The sequence below is a fragment of the Anomaloglossus baeobatrachus genome, chromosome 10 (genome assembly GCF_048569485.1).
Source record: "Anomaloglossus baeobatrachus isolate aAnoBae1 chromosome 10, aAnoBae1.hap1, whole genome shotgun sequence".
Classification (NCBI taxonomy): Eukaryota; Metazoa; Chordata; class Amphibia; order Anura; family Aromobatidae; genus Anomaloglossus; species Anomaloglossus baeobatrachus.
This window is the reverse complement of record NC_134362.1, coordinates 70,398,546-70,414,712: the sequence shown is the minus strand read 5'-3', so window position 1 is coordinate 70,414,712 and position 16,167 is coordinate 70,398,546. Positions and strand designations below refer to the sequence as shown.

At 47.7% G+C, this 16,167-nt stretch overlaps 1 protein-coding gene across 1 annotated transcript in view; it reads right to left on the bottom strand.

Moving 5' to 3' along the window:
• The window catches only part of TOLLIP (toll interacting protein), a 55,080-nt gene extending 41,275 nt beyond the window's left edge, over nucleotides 1-13,805 (bottom strand). Inside the window, exon 1 of the mRNA XM_075327040.1 lies at nucleotides 13,700-13,805. Coding sequence (XP_075183155.1) covers nucleotides 13,700-13,732 — 33 coding nt within the window. The 5' untranslated portion in view covers nucleotides 13,733-13,805. The remainder of the gene's footprint in view (nucleotides 1-13,699) is intronic.
• Nucleotides 13,806-16,167: the final 2,362 nt, after the last annotated feature.

Sequence of the window (16,167 nt, the reverse complement as noted above, 5' to 3'; positions counted from 1 at the left end):
CCACCTTTGTTGTTTCTATTCATTTAATGTAGGTGTGTAAGCAGATTTAAAGCAACAAATTGCATACATTAATTATCTCAGAGCTGAGGAGGCGGGTGTACTCACTATAAAAATCCATGGCTGTATGAATCCTGATGTAAAGAGGAGCTAAAGAATGAGCACCTTATTTTTCGGGTTGTAAGATGCATTTTTCCTCCGAAAAAATTTGGGAGCAAAGGGAGGAGTGCGCCATAAAACCCGATTGTAGCTTACCGGGGGTTGGTGGAGAGGGGTAGCAGGAGGCAGGGGCAATGCTGCGGCGGCTGTGTCCGGGTCCGCGGCAGTGAGGGCTTCAAATAATGGCACCCGGAGCCAGCGCGTGCGCAGATTAAGCGCTCTGTTCAAGATCTCATCTGTGCATGCGCCGCCTCCAGCACATTGAGCTCTCGGTAGCGGGGTTAAGGAAAAATGGCACCCAGAGGTGGCGCGTGCGCAGATGAGAACTTGGCTTGTCATTGAGCTGAGAACTCAAATCTGCGCATAAACCAGCTCCGGGCAACATTTCTTCTAAGCCCTCACCGCCTGCAGCCCCAATCCATCCGCCACCGCAGCAGCCCCAGCACAGCCGCCACCAGTTTCTGGCACACCCTCCAGCTGCACCGCCCGCAGCATCACTCCACTCTGCCCCTGCCTCCTCTGCTGGCCAACTCTGGTAAGACACCACCGTATTTATAAGACTGACCCCACTTTTCCCTTCACCTCTTTTTCCCCCCTCTAAATTTTGGGAGCGTCTTATAAACCGAAAAATACGGTATGTTCACAAGACTTCATTCACACTCTGCCCATCAAGGCTGACTGACAGCTGGAGCTTGTACTGAGCTTTACAAGATCTCCGCAGCAAAGAGGAGGGATGCTGAGGAGTTTAAAGGCAGTCTGTCAGGAGGTTATTGCTGTGGAATCAGAGGAGTATGATATAGGGGCTATGACCCTGATTCCAGCGATGTGTCACTTTCTGGGCTGTGTATTACAGTTTCAATAAAATCTGTGTTTTATCAGCAGGAAATCATCACTAGAGGTCTAGTTGTCTCATGCCTGTGTGAACAGCTCTGTGTAACCAACGCTGATTGGCAGCGGTGTATATTGTATAGTGACAGAAAGCTGCCAATCAGTGGTGTGTCTGGGGTTACTATGGGCTCAGTATTCTGAGCACTGCTAGGTGTGCAGCAGGGAAAATGGATTGTATCAAAATGACAGGTATGAGACCTGCAAGTGACACATTGCTGGAATCTGGGTCTCTACCCCTACATTATGCGCTGCTTGCAGATTACATAGCAAAAACCTGGTGACAGATTCAATTCAATGGGTTATCGAGCCATTCCGACAAAAATTTCAAAGTAAGCACACTAGCCTCTCCAGGTCTAAGATCTATTTAATAATGTAATTTGTATTGTGAAAATGTGCCACTGCCCCGAGTATGAAATACACAGCACTGATAAGAAAAGGTATGGGGAGAATTTACAATACTGTATGGGGCGGCACGTTACTGCACGGCTTTACACAATACTGTATGGAGTGGCAAGTTACTGTACGGTTCTACACAATACTGTATGGGGCGGCACGTTACTGTACGGCTATACACAATACTGTATGGGGCGGCACGTTACTGCACGGCTATACACAATACTGTATGGGGCGGCACGTTACTGTACGGTTCTACACAATACTGTATGGGACGGCACGTTACTGTACTCCTATACACAATACTGTATGGGGCGGCACGTTACTGCACTCCTATACACAATACTGTATGGGGCGGCACGTTACTGCACTCCTATACACAATACTGTATGGGGCGGCACGTTACTGCACTCCTATACACAATACTGTATGGGGCTGCACGTTACTGTACTCCTATACACAATACTGTATGGGGCGGCACGTTACTGTACTGCTATACACAATACTGTATGGGGCGGCACGTTACTGTACGGCTGTACACAATACTGTATGGGGCGGCAAGTTACTGTACGGTTCTACACAATACTGTATGGGGCGGCACGTTACTGTACGCCTATACACAATACTGTATGGGGCAGCACGTTACTGTACTCCTATACACAATACTGTATGGGGCGGCACGTTACTGTACTGCTATACACAATACTGTATGGGGCGGCACGTTACTGCACTCCTATACACAATACTGTATGGGGCGGCACGTTACTGTACGGCTGTACACAATACTGTATGGAGCGGCAAGTTACTGTACGGTTCTACACAATACTGTATGGGGCGGCACGTTACTGTACGGCTATACACAATACTGTATGGGGCGGCACGTTACTGTACAGCTATACAGAATACTGTATGGGGCGGCACGTTACTGTACGGCTATACACAATACTGTATGGGGCGGCACGTTACTGTACGGCTGTACACAATACTGTATGGGGCGGCACATTACTGTACGGCTATACACAATACTGTATGGGGCGGCACATTACTGTACGCCTGTACACAATACTGTATGGGGCGGCACATTACTGTACGCCTGTACACAATACTGTATGGGGCGGCACGTTACTGTACGCCTATACACAATACTGTATGGGGCGACACGTTACTGTACGGCTATACACAATACTGTATGGGGCGGCACGTTACTGTACGGCTATACACAATACTGTATGGGGCGGCACCTTACTGTACGGCTATACACAATACTGTATGGGGCGGCACATTACTGTACGCCTGTACACAATACTGTATGGGGCTGCACGTTACTGTACGCCTATACACAATACTGTATGGGGCGGCACGTTACTGCACTCCTATACACAATACTGTATGGAGCGGCACGTTACTGTACGGCTATACACAATACTGTATGGGGCGGCACGTTACTGCACGCCTATACACAATACTGTATGGGGCTGCACGTTACTGCACGGCTGTACACAATACTGTATGGGGCGGCACGTTACTGTACGCCTATACACAATACTGTATGGGGCGGCACGTTACTGTACGCCTATACACAATACTGTATGGGGCGGCACGTTACTGTACGCTTATACACAATACTGTATGGGGCGGCACGTTACTGTACGCTTATACACAATACTGTATGGGGCTGCACGTTACTGCACGCCTATACACAATACTGTATGGGGCGGCACGTTACTGCACGCCTATACACAATACTGTATGGAGCGGCACGTTACTGCACGCCTATACACAATACTGTATGGGGCAGCACGTTACTGCACGCCTATACACAATACTGTATGGGGCGGCACGTTACTGCACGCCTATACACAATACTGTATGGGGCAGCACGTTACTGTACGCCTATACACAATACTGTATGGGGCGGCACGTTACTGTACGCCTATACACAATACTGTATGGGGCGGCACGTTACTGTACACCTATACACAATACTGTATGGGGCGGCACGTTACTGTACACCTATACACAATACTGTATGGGGCGGCACGTTACTGTACGCCTATACACAATACTGTATGGGGCTGCACGTTACTGTACGCCTATACACAATACTGTATGGGGTGGCACGTTACTGTACGCCTATACACAATACTGTATGGAGCGGCACATTACTGTATGCCTATACACAATACTGTATGGGGCGGCACGTTATTGTAGGCCTATATTTACAGGGCAATATTCGGACCCGACTAAAGCGGGCTTTACACGCTGCGATATCGGTACCGATATCGCTAGCGTGGGTACCCGCCCCCATCTGTTGTGCGACACGGGCAAATCGCTGCCCGTGCCGCACAACATCGCCCAGACCCGTCACACATACTTACCTGCCCGGTGACGTCGCTGTGACCGGTGAACCGCCTACTTTCTAAGGGGGCAGTCCGTGCGGCGTCACAGCGACGTCACTGAGCGGCCGCCCAATAGCAGCGGAGGGGAGGAGCTGAGCGGGACGTAACATGCCGCCCACCTCCTTCCTTCCGCATAGCGGCCGGGAGGCAGGTAAGGAGAGGTTCCTCGTTCCTGCGGTGTCACACGGAGCGATGTGTGCTGCTGCAGGAACGAGGAACAACCTCGTTACTGCTGCAGTAACGATATTTGGGAATGGACCCCCATGTCACCGATGAGCGATTTTGCACGTTTTTGCAACGATGCAAAAATCGCTCATCGGTGTCACACGCAACGGCATTGCTAATGCGGACGGATGTGCGTCACCAATTCCGTGACCCCAACGAGTTTGCATTAGCGATGTCGCAGCGTGTAAAGCCACCTTTAGGCTCTATAGTGATATGCATATGACCCTTTGGTGGTTTTTGCACCAAAATTGACCAGTTTACTAAGCAGATTGGCCCCATTACCAGTTTAAAGTTATTTATGCAGTCAGCAAGGCCCGATGTGCGGTCACAAAGAATTACGGAGCACCAGGCCCTGTCATGCCCCGACCCCGGCCCTGCACTGGCACATAATTTGTGCATATCAGAACATCATTACGGCCTTTTCTAAATTTCTCTATTACTAAGTGGCACTTTCCCTTCTCTGTACCCAGCGTAATAGGAACAAAATGATTCAGGAGTCCGACAAGAGGTCTCCGAGTTATGTTCCTCCATCTCCAGCACATTAATGAAAACTAGTTTTCTGCTCCTGTGTTTAGATGGCAGGCATTTTTTTTTTTTTGCTGCTGGAAATAGAAAAAGGTTTCGGGTACATTTTGACACGATCATTTTATGCGGCACGGCCACGAAATTGGCGGCTCTTTTAGGGCTAGGATAAACGCTGTGTGACGGCTTTACAATGGACTGCACTGACCCTGCTGTGAGGCAGCGACTTTCTGGATTGCGGCTTTGTCCTGCGCTGACTTGTTGCTGCCGTTCTCAGGGCAATAAATACACTTAATAAAGAAAGGGCCATTAAGTGTTCTTTCTATCATTTTCCCAAGATTTGGCCACTCTGTGCCAAGGAAAAATAAACAGTGTATCCGACAGCTCAGAAAACAGCTTGTGTGATCTGCAAGGAGTTAACCATGTGACCGCACGGTTTTGCAACATGCAGTAAATGACATCCTCCACTAATAAAGTGTGCCTCCGATGTCGAGGAAAGGATTCGGCATACTGGATGGCATGTCCAACCCTTTGTTTCCATTGGAGATAATAAAGAAGCCTTGCTGTAACCATTAGTCCCATTTACACATAGAAAACACCTACAAGCTCCACTTTGGAGAGTGTGCATGTGTACAGGGGAAATCGGAAGGAGTAATAGTTTGCTAAACATTTGACAGCCCTTGGAAGTGAATGCAAATCAAAAAAGGTCCGTGGAGCCTCTGTTAGTTGTCTCGACACGGAAAATGGCCAGATATCCCTCCAGGAAGGACCTACCCAAGGAGTGGTACCTTGCCCTGGGAGCAATGCACCTAGGATTTCACTGTGTTGAGCGCCTTTGCTGGCTGCCGACAGTGTTTTCTCTGGCTGGTCTCTCCGAGATTAGTGATTGTTTAGTCTTGGAAGTGAATAGGCACCCTTCCTCAAAATACTACCAAATGGAAATTACATCTTCCTCCATGTATAGGTGCCGGGATCAGCGCCGTTCAGTTCCTTAATTTTTCCATTCTGCACAACCAGGGATCTGGCACCAGCCGGCTGGATGTATGACTATACGTGCCCAGGGGTGAGGTGTAATGGTCTGCCACTTCCAATTGTGTGCTTTACAGTTCTCTAAATTACGGTAGATCATGCCCCCTGAATCTGTGGGTGACAAACACTAATTATGTCACCATCCACTTGAATAGGCTTAGGCTGCTTTCACACTATGTGTTTTTTTTTTTTTTTAACATACGTCATGAACTTTTTTTTGCTGTAAAAGTGGATCCTGTTTTTACAAAGAAAAACGCATGCAAAACGATAGAGAGATAGAGAGAGACACTGATCACCCGAGGCTGGTTTCTGGGCATGCTCAGTAGAGCAAGCAGGATCCTGTCTATCAGCATGCCAGCGTTCACATGCGTTTGTGTGCAGTATAGTCAGGATCCAGCAATTTGCAGTATTTGGACGCAGCTCAAAAACGCTACAAGTAGAGTTTTTGAAAAAAGTAAAAAAAAACTGCAACTCGCTGGATCCTCACTATAACTAACGCAAACGCAGGTGAACGCATGTTGACGCGAGTCCATTGCAAATGCATTGAAATGAAAACGCATTTGCACTGGATCCGTTTTTGCGGTAAAAAAAAACAGCAAAAAAAAAAAAAAGCGCACAACTGTTTTTGCACTCTGCTTTCAATAATGAAAAAAAAAAAAACACTGAAGAAATTGACACGCTGCTTTTTGAAAAAGCGCAGCAGTTTTCCATTAAAGTCAGGTAAAAAAAAAATCTGTGCATGACATTTCTGGAGTCTCATCGCTTTTGCTGGTACCATAAAATGCAGCTTCTTATAGGTATGTATGTATTTGCATAAAACCCAATTAGAAAACAGTAAAAAAAAAAAAAAAAAACCACAGCAAAAACGCACTGTGCAAACATAGCCTAAATAACATATGATAAAAAGATAGTCATGGTATTTTAAATTAGCCAAGTAAGAGTAGTTTAGGAACTTAAAAAAACAAAGAAGAAACAAAAAAAAAAAAAAAAAAAAAAAAAAAAAAAACAAAACAGGACAGGTTCCCTTTAAGTTGTTTAATTTTTATATTAAACTGCCTCTAATGTGTTTTAAATGATGCAATGTGCATCACTAAGGCCATCGTGTGTGTGTGTGTGTCCTCATGTAATGTCCGTCTGACATTGGATAGCACGAGCTGGTATATTACCTTTCTCCAGCGCTGCTGTTACTTCCGGGTCAGCGGTGAGTGCAGTGAATATTCATGGAGGCATAATGAGCAGGATCCGGAAACAGCAGCGCCAGAGACAGGCAAGTATAAAAATCCTCTTTTTTCAATGACTTGGTTGTCCTTCGTTACGGGTAACACAGATATGACACGGATCACATTAGTGTGCGGTCCATATGACATCCGTGCTGCTTGCCAGAAACAGACATGTCGCTGTGTGGAGCAGACAGACATACGGACCATGTGAAAACACGGATGTGTGACCAAATTCATTGAATTTAATGACTGTGTCAACATCTCTGGTACGTGTGGAAACAGACACCACACGTACCGGAAACACAGTCATGTGAAAGAGGCCTAACATGGTTTACAAAAATGAATAATTCCATGTATTTAGTTTAAAAAAGCCTTTATATGTTTTGGTGAATGCAGTACAGACCTTAGGTTTCAGTCATAGGGGCGGGGATTTTGCTGGGATCAGTCACTATCACTCAAGTTCAGGCATGATTCTTTTTTGAACTTAGTCTTGCCCCCAGCATTGTAATTGGTTACACCACAGGTTCTTCACCAGCACTTCTCTGCTCAGCTCCGCCCATTAGTCACATGATCAAGACATCAGCCCAGGTCTTGCCCCCACCCCTTCTCCAATGCCGAGCTCCGCAGAGGTCTTGCCCCACCCCTTCTCCAATGCCGAGCTCCGGAGAGGTCTTGCCCGACCCCTTCTCCAATGCCGAGCTCCGGAGAGGTCTTGCCCGACCCCTTCTCCAATGCCGAGCTCCGGAGAGGTCTTGCCCGACCCCTTCTCCAATGCCAAGCTCCGCAGAGGTCTTGCCCCACCCCTTCTCCAATGCCGAGCTCCGCAGAGGTCTTGCCCCACCCCTTCTCCAATGCCGAGCTCCGCAGAGGTCTTGCCCGACCCCTTCTCCAATGCCGAGCTCCGCAGAGGTCTTGCCCGACCCCTTCTCCAATGCCGAGCTCCGGAGAGGTCTTGCCCCACCCCTTCTCCAATGCTGAGTTCCGAAGATCAGCAGAGGCAAAGTGGTGGTGCAGAACCTGTGGTGACTGACTGCAATGGTCACGTGTGCTGTAGTCATGATGACACCGCCGCAGCCTGTAGACAGACCGGAACAGCAGTGGAGAGGCTTCTCTAGACCCATGGAAGGAGAGTATGAGCAGTTGGAATTACGTTTTGTCCATAAAGTTGCAGCTGAGGGAAACTGACAACACACACACACACACACACACACACACACACACACACACACACACACACACACACACACACACACGTTAGACAGCAGAGTCTCATAAAACCAGGTGAATATTACCATAAATTGTGATGCGGTGCTTGGCCACACAGGAAAAACAAGTAAAAGCTGCTCCAAGATGCGTGCCGCTTGTGTGTTTCGGCTCTGCTGCATCTATACAGTAATTGTCTCTTCCCAGAATAGCTCTTTAGGCAAAGTTCCCTCCCAAATAAAGTGCATAGGAAAAATCAATGCTGAAAACGTAATGATGAAGCGACAAGACCCCTCCCCAGACACCACAGCCCCTTCAGTCCTCAGCCATTAGGCTTCAATCCTTAACCCAAAATTAAACCCATTTTGATTTCTAATTTTTTATGAAATTCACATTATTTCAGTACAAGGTAAAAAAAAAAAAATTAAAATTCAAAGACAAAACGCAAGCATCCAACCTCTAACATATCGATGGGGGCCCCCGACTGGTGCGACCTATTAAGCCAGCCTGGGCAAGCAGTAGTAAGTTTGACTAAAATGTTAAAAGGGGTCTTCTGATCTTTTTAAAAATCACCCGTTTGAAGGATAATGCTAAATGAAACACAGTGGTCATGCCTACACCCAGAAACTGCCCTCCATCTAACCAGAAAAAGACCACGTCCACCAGTCACATGACCATTTAAAGGGACTGTCAGCACAGAATGACTGTACAAATCAAGCACAGGTGCTCTGTGCATCAGGGCGGGGCTAATCATGTGCACCTTCCACCTGATAGACGGGGAAAGTCATCTCTGCCCTTCTCTGCCTCTATGAAGCCAAAAATTTCAAGGTAGAGATAAAAGAAAAACAAGTAGGTGAGAAGGTGCACATAAATGTCTGGCCATGCCATGATGCACTGAGCACATGTGCTTGGTTTGAGGAGTCATTCTATGCTGACCCTTTAAGCATAGAACACAGGGTCAGTGATTGACTGCAGTGGTCATTACGTCATCTTTTCCATCCTCGTGGAGACAGTTTGTGCAGCAGCGCTGGAGTGGAGAGCAGATTTCAGGGGTAACTACCGTATATCTTCTTTTGTTTCTGTTACTAACATCCCTTCCAAGGGATGAGGAAAAAAAAATGGAAAATTACTTTAACTGATCTGTGCATCCAGCCTTACAAGACTCTTCCCCAATCTATTCAAGCAGAGCTTATTCATAGCATGGTTTTGGCAATGCATAGACCCCCCCGATGCAGCAGACCCTCTATGGTTCCATCTTACAGAGCCATGGGCACTCCGCACCTCTGTACGTAGCGTCATGTGGCATGGTCATCTCTTCTGAAAGGCAATTCTGCAATGTCAGATTCCTCTCTTCTTACAGATCAATAATCAGAGAGGTGAAGAATCGGCTGCCAGACACTTCCACACTGAGCTGGGTTCATCCACAGGACACTCCGGTCTGTCAGGGCCACATCCGGGCTGGAGTGTAAGGAAAGGTGAGCGCGGTCCTCTGCATAGATTTCAATGGAATTTACAGAAAGAAATGGATGCACTTGTACACGTACAGCCAGTTCTCTTATTCCATGCCTAGATTTTCCTTCAGGTGTACAGGTTCTCTTTTCTTTAGATTATACACCCAGAAATACAAGCAACTGAAGGGTATAAGCCGGGTGGTACTGCTTCATTAACCACTTCCATAACAAGGACATTTCATGTATTGGCAAGGAAGCACTTAAAGGTTATAAACAAGTTATTCCCCATCCATGTCCAGTGATCCTGAGGTGGAGACACTGGAACCCCAAGAACGGGGCAATGCAGCCCCCTCATTAATGGAGCGTGGGTGCAGATGCTCCACCTTTTGCTTCAATGTCTATGGGACTTCCGGAGAAAGAAGAGCGCAGCACTACAGCATTCCTGGTAGTCCCAGAAAATGAAGAGAACAGCAGTCGAGAGACGCAGCTCCGCGCCATTCATGGGACTGCAGAGTGCTGCCATCTTGGGATCGCTGTGTGGCCTGGTGATCTGACCCACAGCAATCAATATATCCCCTAAAACCCATGGACGGGGTAACTCATCTATAAAAATGCTTTAAGTACCATAGCAAATGAGATCTGCAATAAGGCCTCGCTATTAAAGGCCATAGATCAGCTTTATAACAAGACCCCGATCTGCGCTCCAAGCACGCACCATAGGTCATACACCTTGCACTGTCCCTGTCCTGATCTTTAGTGAGCATATACTGATCACATCTTTAGCGTCCCTTCTTATTATATGCTGTAATCATGGCACTGTTATTAGCAGAGGAGACGTCCAATACATTTCTGATGAATGAAACAAAGCTTCAAAGAGAAATGGCATTCTGCCCCAGTGTGCCCGCTTTTCCATCTTTTCACCAGATTTTGGTCTGTCCACTGCTGGTTTAATAATGATTTATGGAACATACAGACATTTTCTAAAAATAATTTGTAATAATGTGTAGACTGTTTGGTAGCCAAAAATTCTAGGTATTTTTAATGAAATATAATTAGTAGTGACTGAGCGCTGCCATGTTCAGGTGCCCGGTACTCATTAATGCTCAGATGGATGCAACTCAAGTCCCCAAGTATAAAGGAAGTTTTCCAGAAGGGTTGCCAGAAAAATGCTTGAGTTCCCCATTGACTTCCATTATACTCGGGCACTTGAGCTGCACCCATCTGAGCATCCGATGACTAGTTACGAGACCTGAGCATGGTAGTGCTCGCCCATCACTAATCATACTCTGACCTTAAACTGCATAAAGGTGTTTGGTGTAAAAAGTGGAATTATGACATTGTGCTTTCAGAATATATATGGGTGTTGGAGGATGGGAGGAGTTTGTGTAGTATGCATTTTTTTTTTCTTCTAATAAAGGGTTTTATTTGCATGGGAAAATGCTAATCATGGTCCTCACTACTAGAGGTGCATAATGTCCAAAATCCAAAAATATGGGCCACATTGAATATTTGGTGAGATTTATTACCTTACTATTTGTAGCCAAAATCAGATATGGACCAATCAGAGGTAAAGTATAAGGCTGGAGTTACACTTGCGAGTGACTCGGCGAATCTCACATTGGAATCACCTGGCACGGCCGCACTCTGACAGGAGCGGGTCGGCTGCATGTATCTCTATGCAGCTGAGAGGCTCCTGTCCGGAGAGCATCAGGCCATATCAGGTGATTATGCAAGGCACTCAAAAGTGTGACTCTGGCCTTATAGAAACACGGGCACCGCTTCTGCACATTTTACCCCCTCCTAGTTTTATCTTACAAATACTGAGAAAGAAAACTCACCAAATACTCAACGTGTGCACATGCTCAGTGTGTGACCACAGCCTTGGATGCACTTTCCCATGATATATTTGAGTAGGGGGGTGACTGGGTTTAGCAGTTTTGAGAATCCGTGGCCTAGACACTGCCGGAAGACGCCTTTTGTATTAGGATTGCTGGAGGATCCGAGTCTTACAATCTTTACACCAGCCAATATATAATGAGAGAGGAAATACTTGTCATGTGAAGTCTGTTAGGCAATCACAGGAGAAGCACGCTCACCACCACAAAAAAACCCACACATACAGTCCCGGATATGAGCGGGTCCATCCATCTACGCTAGCTGTTGGCTGACTGCTTGTTCTGCAGTTGGGCCATTCTCCATGATGCTCCATACGCCGCATACTAGATTTGGCTGTTTAAATGCAGCAGAGAAAGAAAGCGGCTATCAGACACCTCCGGCGCTCACTTATCTCCTTAAAAGAACTGAACACTTAAATTCCATTTCTGATCCCTCCGGTCACCCCTGACATCTGAGGAATCAGGAGGTTTCCATACACATCAGAAGGTTGGTCGTACCAGACAACAGTTTACTTTAGCGGCCTTAAAGAGAATTATCACCTGTTTTTTTTACACCTAATCTGAGAACAGCATAACGTAGGGGCAGAGATCTTGATTCCAGCGATGTATCACTTACTGGGCTGCCTAATGTAGTTTTGATAATCTACTGCTCAATCAGTGATTTTATCATTACAGGACTACTTTTAAGGCCCAGTCACACACACAACGACTTACCAGCGATCCCGAAAACGATGCGACCTGATAGGGATCGCAGGTAAGTCGCTGGGAGGTCACTGGTGAGATGTCACACAGTCAGATCTTACCAGCGATGCAGGAACAATACAGGTCGCAGTAGCGACCTGTATAACGATCTCAGCAGTCACTGTGACTGTCACACAGCGTCAAACACAGCGATGTGTCCTACCCAGCAGGACATCGCCTTTGAAGAAAATGACCTGGACCATTCAACAACGACCGGCAACCTCACAGCAGGGGCCTGATCGCTGGTAAGTGTCACACATAACAAGATCGCTAACGGGATCGCTACTGCGTCACAGAAACCGTGACTCAGCAGCGATCTCGTTATGTGTGACGGTACCTTTAGCATGCAGCGGGCAGTCCAACATATTCATGAGTTCTGTATAACTGCTAACTCTGCAGCAGAGAAGACATTGATTTTATCAAAATGACAGAAAACAGCTGAGTAAGCGACACATCGCTGGAATCAGGGTCTCTGTCTCTACATTATGCTGCTCTCAGATGGGGGAGCAAAAACCTGGTGACAGATTCCCTTTAGAGTGTGTGTGTGTGTGTGTGTGTGTGTGTGTGTGTGTGTGTGTGTGTGTGTGTCCTTTAATTTTACACTGCAAAGTATAAGATCTTGGGGCTCCACAGTAGGTTAGGGGATTCACTGCCTATTAGAATGCAAGGTAATGAATATCATGGTTCACAATTACTTGGGGATTGTTAAAGATACATAAGGGGGTCCCCAAGTTCTAGGACCCACACAGGCACCACCCTGAGGGCACTGAGATGTCAGAGACGCAGAGGCTTCCATGCTATTTTTTTCCTGTAGGGAATATTTGCAACTACACACAGTGTAAAGAGGGGCAGACATTTTGGGGAATCCATAAATTAGGATCCACTACACCCTGGCTGAGTGCACCTAGTTTGACAGGTCCATAAAACAAACGATGGCTTCAGTTTGGTATCCAGTTTTTGTTTTTTTTCTCATCATTTTTTAACTCCTGGCTTCATTACAAATGGATCACAAAAACCAATGTGAACTGAGCCCAAGAAGACCAGAAATACATAACCCCCCAGTAATGTGTGGGGTATAGCGGCTTCAGCTGTGGCCATCAGCAGTCACCGATGCAGAGCTCCAATGTAACCATTCAGATGCCACTGTCAGACTCTGGCACTTATATGGGCAGGGCACCACGGACGGGGAGGTACGGCCCACTCCCCCCCCCCCCCCTCTCGGGGGCAGGAGGAACCACCGACAGGGAGGAACCCCCCCATCCCCCTAGGGGGCAGGGCACCACCTACGCGGAGGAACAGGGCCTCCCAGCACAGGGCACCGATGGGGAGGAACAGAGCACCAATGAAGATGAATGGAGACCACCGGGGGCAGAGCACTGACAGGAGGGAATGGAAACCACCGGGGACAGAGCCCCCCGCCCAGGCATTGACAGACGAGCAGTCACCAGAAACTCCTTACTACATCATGAGTCACCTTTCCTACAGGAAATAAAGAACTACAAATCCCAGCATACGCACCACTGGCTGTAATGAAAAGCATGCTGGGACATGTAGTTTTCCCGCAGCTGCCGCCTTACCGGTCCCCGCTGGGTGCTGACACTGGTCGCCATGGCTCTCGGGCGGCTGCTGTCTCCACTCCTCTCCGCGTCTCCCTCGGACACTTCCTGTTATGCCTGCGTCGTCTGACACACGGTCACATGACAAGTCATACTGCGCAGGCGCAAACCAGGAGCGGCGGAGAACCTGCAATAACTTTATGTGCACGGACAATGGCGCCTCTGCTGACACCGGGAGAGTTCTGCACGTGTAGTGCCCTGTGTATCGTGATATGCATGTATCGTGAGACTGGCGGCCTCTTATGGAGCACAGAGATATGTATAATCCTCACAAGTGCATGTGTGGGCAGATTATGGCTGTACAGTATGGAGACATACTCCAATGTCTGCCTAGTGCCTGCTTAAAGGGGTATCCCCATCTTCATACATTGACATTGTCAGATACTATTAGTAACTACAAGCACTTTTGCAAGTTACTGCTTTTTAAAATTTAAAGCTGTTCTTGAGATATTAGCACTTTTGTTTACAGCTCATTGCCTTGGCAACCGAACACCTCTGCTACAAAACAAAACATGTGCAGTGCTTACAAGGTCTTTTCTATTGAGCCAGTAAGCACTTTGTTTTTTTGCGCTGTTACCTCCAAATCCCAGCCAGCTTCAGAGCAGTGCTTATAACTTAGACAGAAGCGATGGTCGGTCTCCTTGGCAACAAATTGTAAACAAAACAAACATGTTAATATCTCAAGAAGAGTTGCAAAATTTAATACACAGTAAATTGTAAAAGTGATTGTTTTTACAAGAACTGTCCAGCAATATCCATCTACGAAGTGCCCACTATAGTGCCCATTTAGAGCCACCATGTAAGGTTCTGGACACATCTGCATCAAATGGAGAGGCTGTGATAAATGATCACATCTGATGTAAAAGTAACTAATTGTTTCACGGGAGGACGGTTAGAGCCAAAACTTATACAAGCTCTATCATCTCCCGAGGTCCCCTGGACAGGTTATAAAGCCACAGATGGACAGACGGCCGGAAGCACAGCTTCAGAGAAAACCGAAAACAAAATCGGCGGTGTTAGCTGCACACACACACCGAGTACGAGAACTCTCCTATTTAGCAGCACCAACAATCCCGAGGATTTCTTGGCCGTGCATGTACGGGGCAGACCTGGACAGAAGGCGCAGCTCAGTTACCACCACTGAGCTGCCACAGAAGGACTGGAGGGTAAGCAGGGTGACTAGCCCTACCGTACCTCACCACATAATCTTGGTGTGACGGGTAACCCTGCCTACCGCTTCCAGTATAACACACAGCACTGTCACACACACTACAGAGCTGTAGTGGCGCTGTGGTCGCAATATGACTGCACTGCTCTGCTATAGCTACAGAGCCAAAATGACGCACGCGCAGGAATGTGCATCGTCCAGGATCTTTTAAAGAGTAAGCCTGCCCCAAGCCAAGTACCAGATGGCAATGGCGCCGGCAGCGGCCAATGCGGGACCTCCACGTCACCAATGACGTCATCGACGACCAATCAGCAGCCGCTACATCACTGGTGACATCACGAGCATGCGCAATAGCGTGAATCCCACACTTAGAGCCAGGAGAGGTAGCGGGAGGGCAAAACAGGGACTTAAGGGTGCTTTGCACGCTGCGATATTGCTATCGATTTATCGTCGGGGTCACGGTGTTTGTGACGCACATCCGGCGCCGTTAGAGACATCGCAGCGTGTGACAGGCTTGAGCGACCTTAAACAATCGCAAAAGAGACAAAAATCGTTGGTTTTGGAGAGGTCGTCCAAACACCAAAAATCGTTGTTTTGTACGTAGCGACGTTGTTCGTCGTTCCTGCGGTGTCACACATCGCTGTGTGTGACACCGCAGGAACGACGAACATCTCCTTACCTGCGTCCACCGGCAATGCGGAAGGAAGAAGGTGGGCGGCATGTTACGTCACGCTCATCTCCGCCCCTCCGCTTCTATTGGGCGGCCGCTTAGTGACGTTGCGGTGACGCCGAACGAACCTCCCCCTTGAAGGAGGGATTGTTCGGTGGTCACAGCGATGTCGCTGCACAGGTATGTGCATGTGACACTTCTGTAGCGATAATGTTCGCTACGGCAGCGATCACCACATATCGATCGTACGACGGGGGAGGGTGCTATCGCGCTCGACATAGCTAGTAATTGCTAGCGATGTCGTAGCGTGTAAAGCACCCTTTAGCCCCTGACCGCACAAAGATCCTGGACACCTGACACCTAGCAGCCAAGTGCCTGGAACGGCGGACAGGTGGCGCAGGAGAGCTAGCCGGCACCATAGCAGGGGACGAGGACAGGGCATTAGCGGTTTGGGGCTCAAGACAACCTCGAACCGTTACACTATTATTCTTAAAAGGATGTCTCATCAAGACCCAACCCATGCCCGAATACCCTATATGCCAGCTGTGGCAGACTCACACTGTCCAGGGCTCACTACAGTAGTGTCCGGCT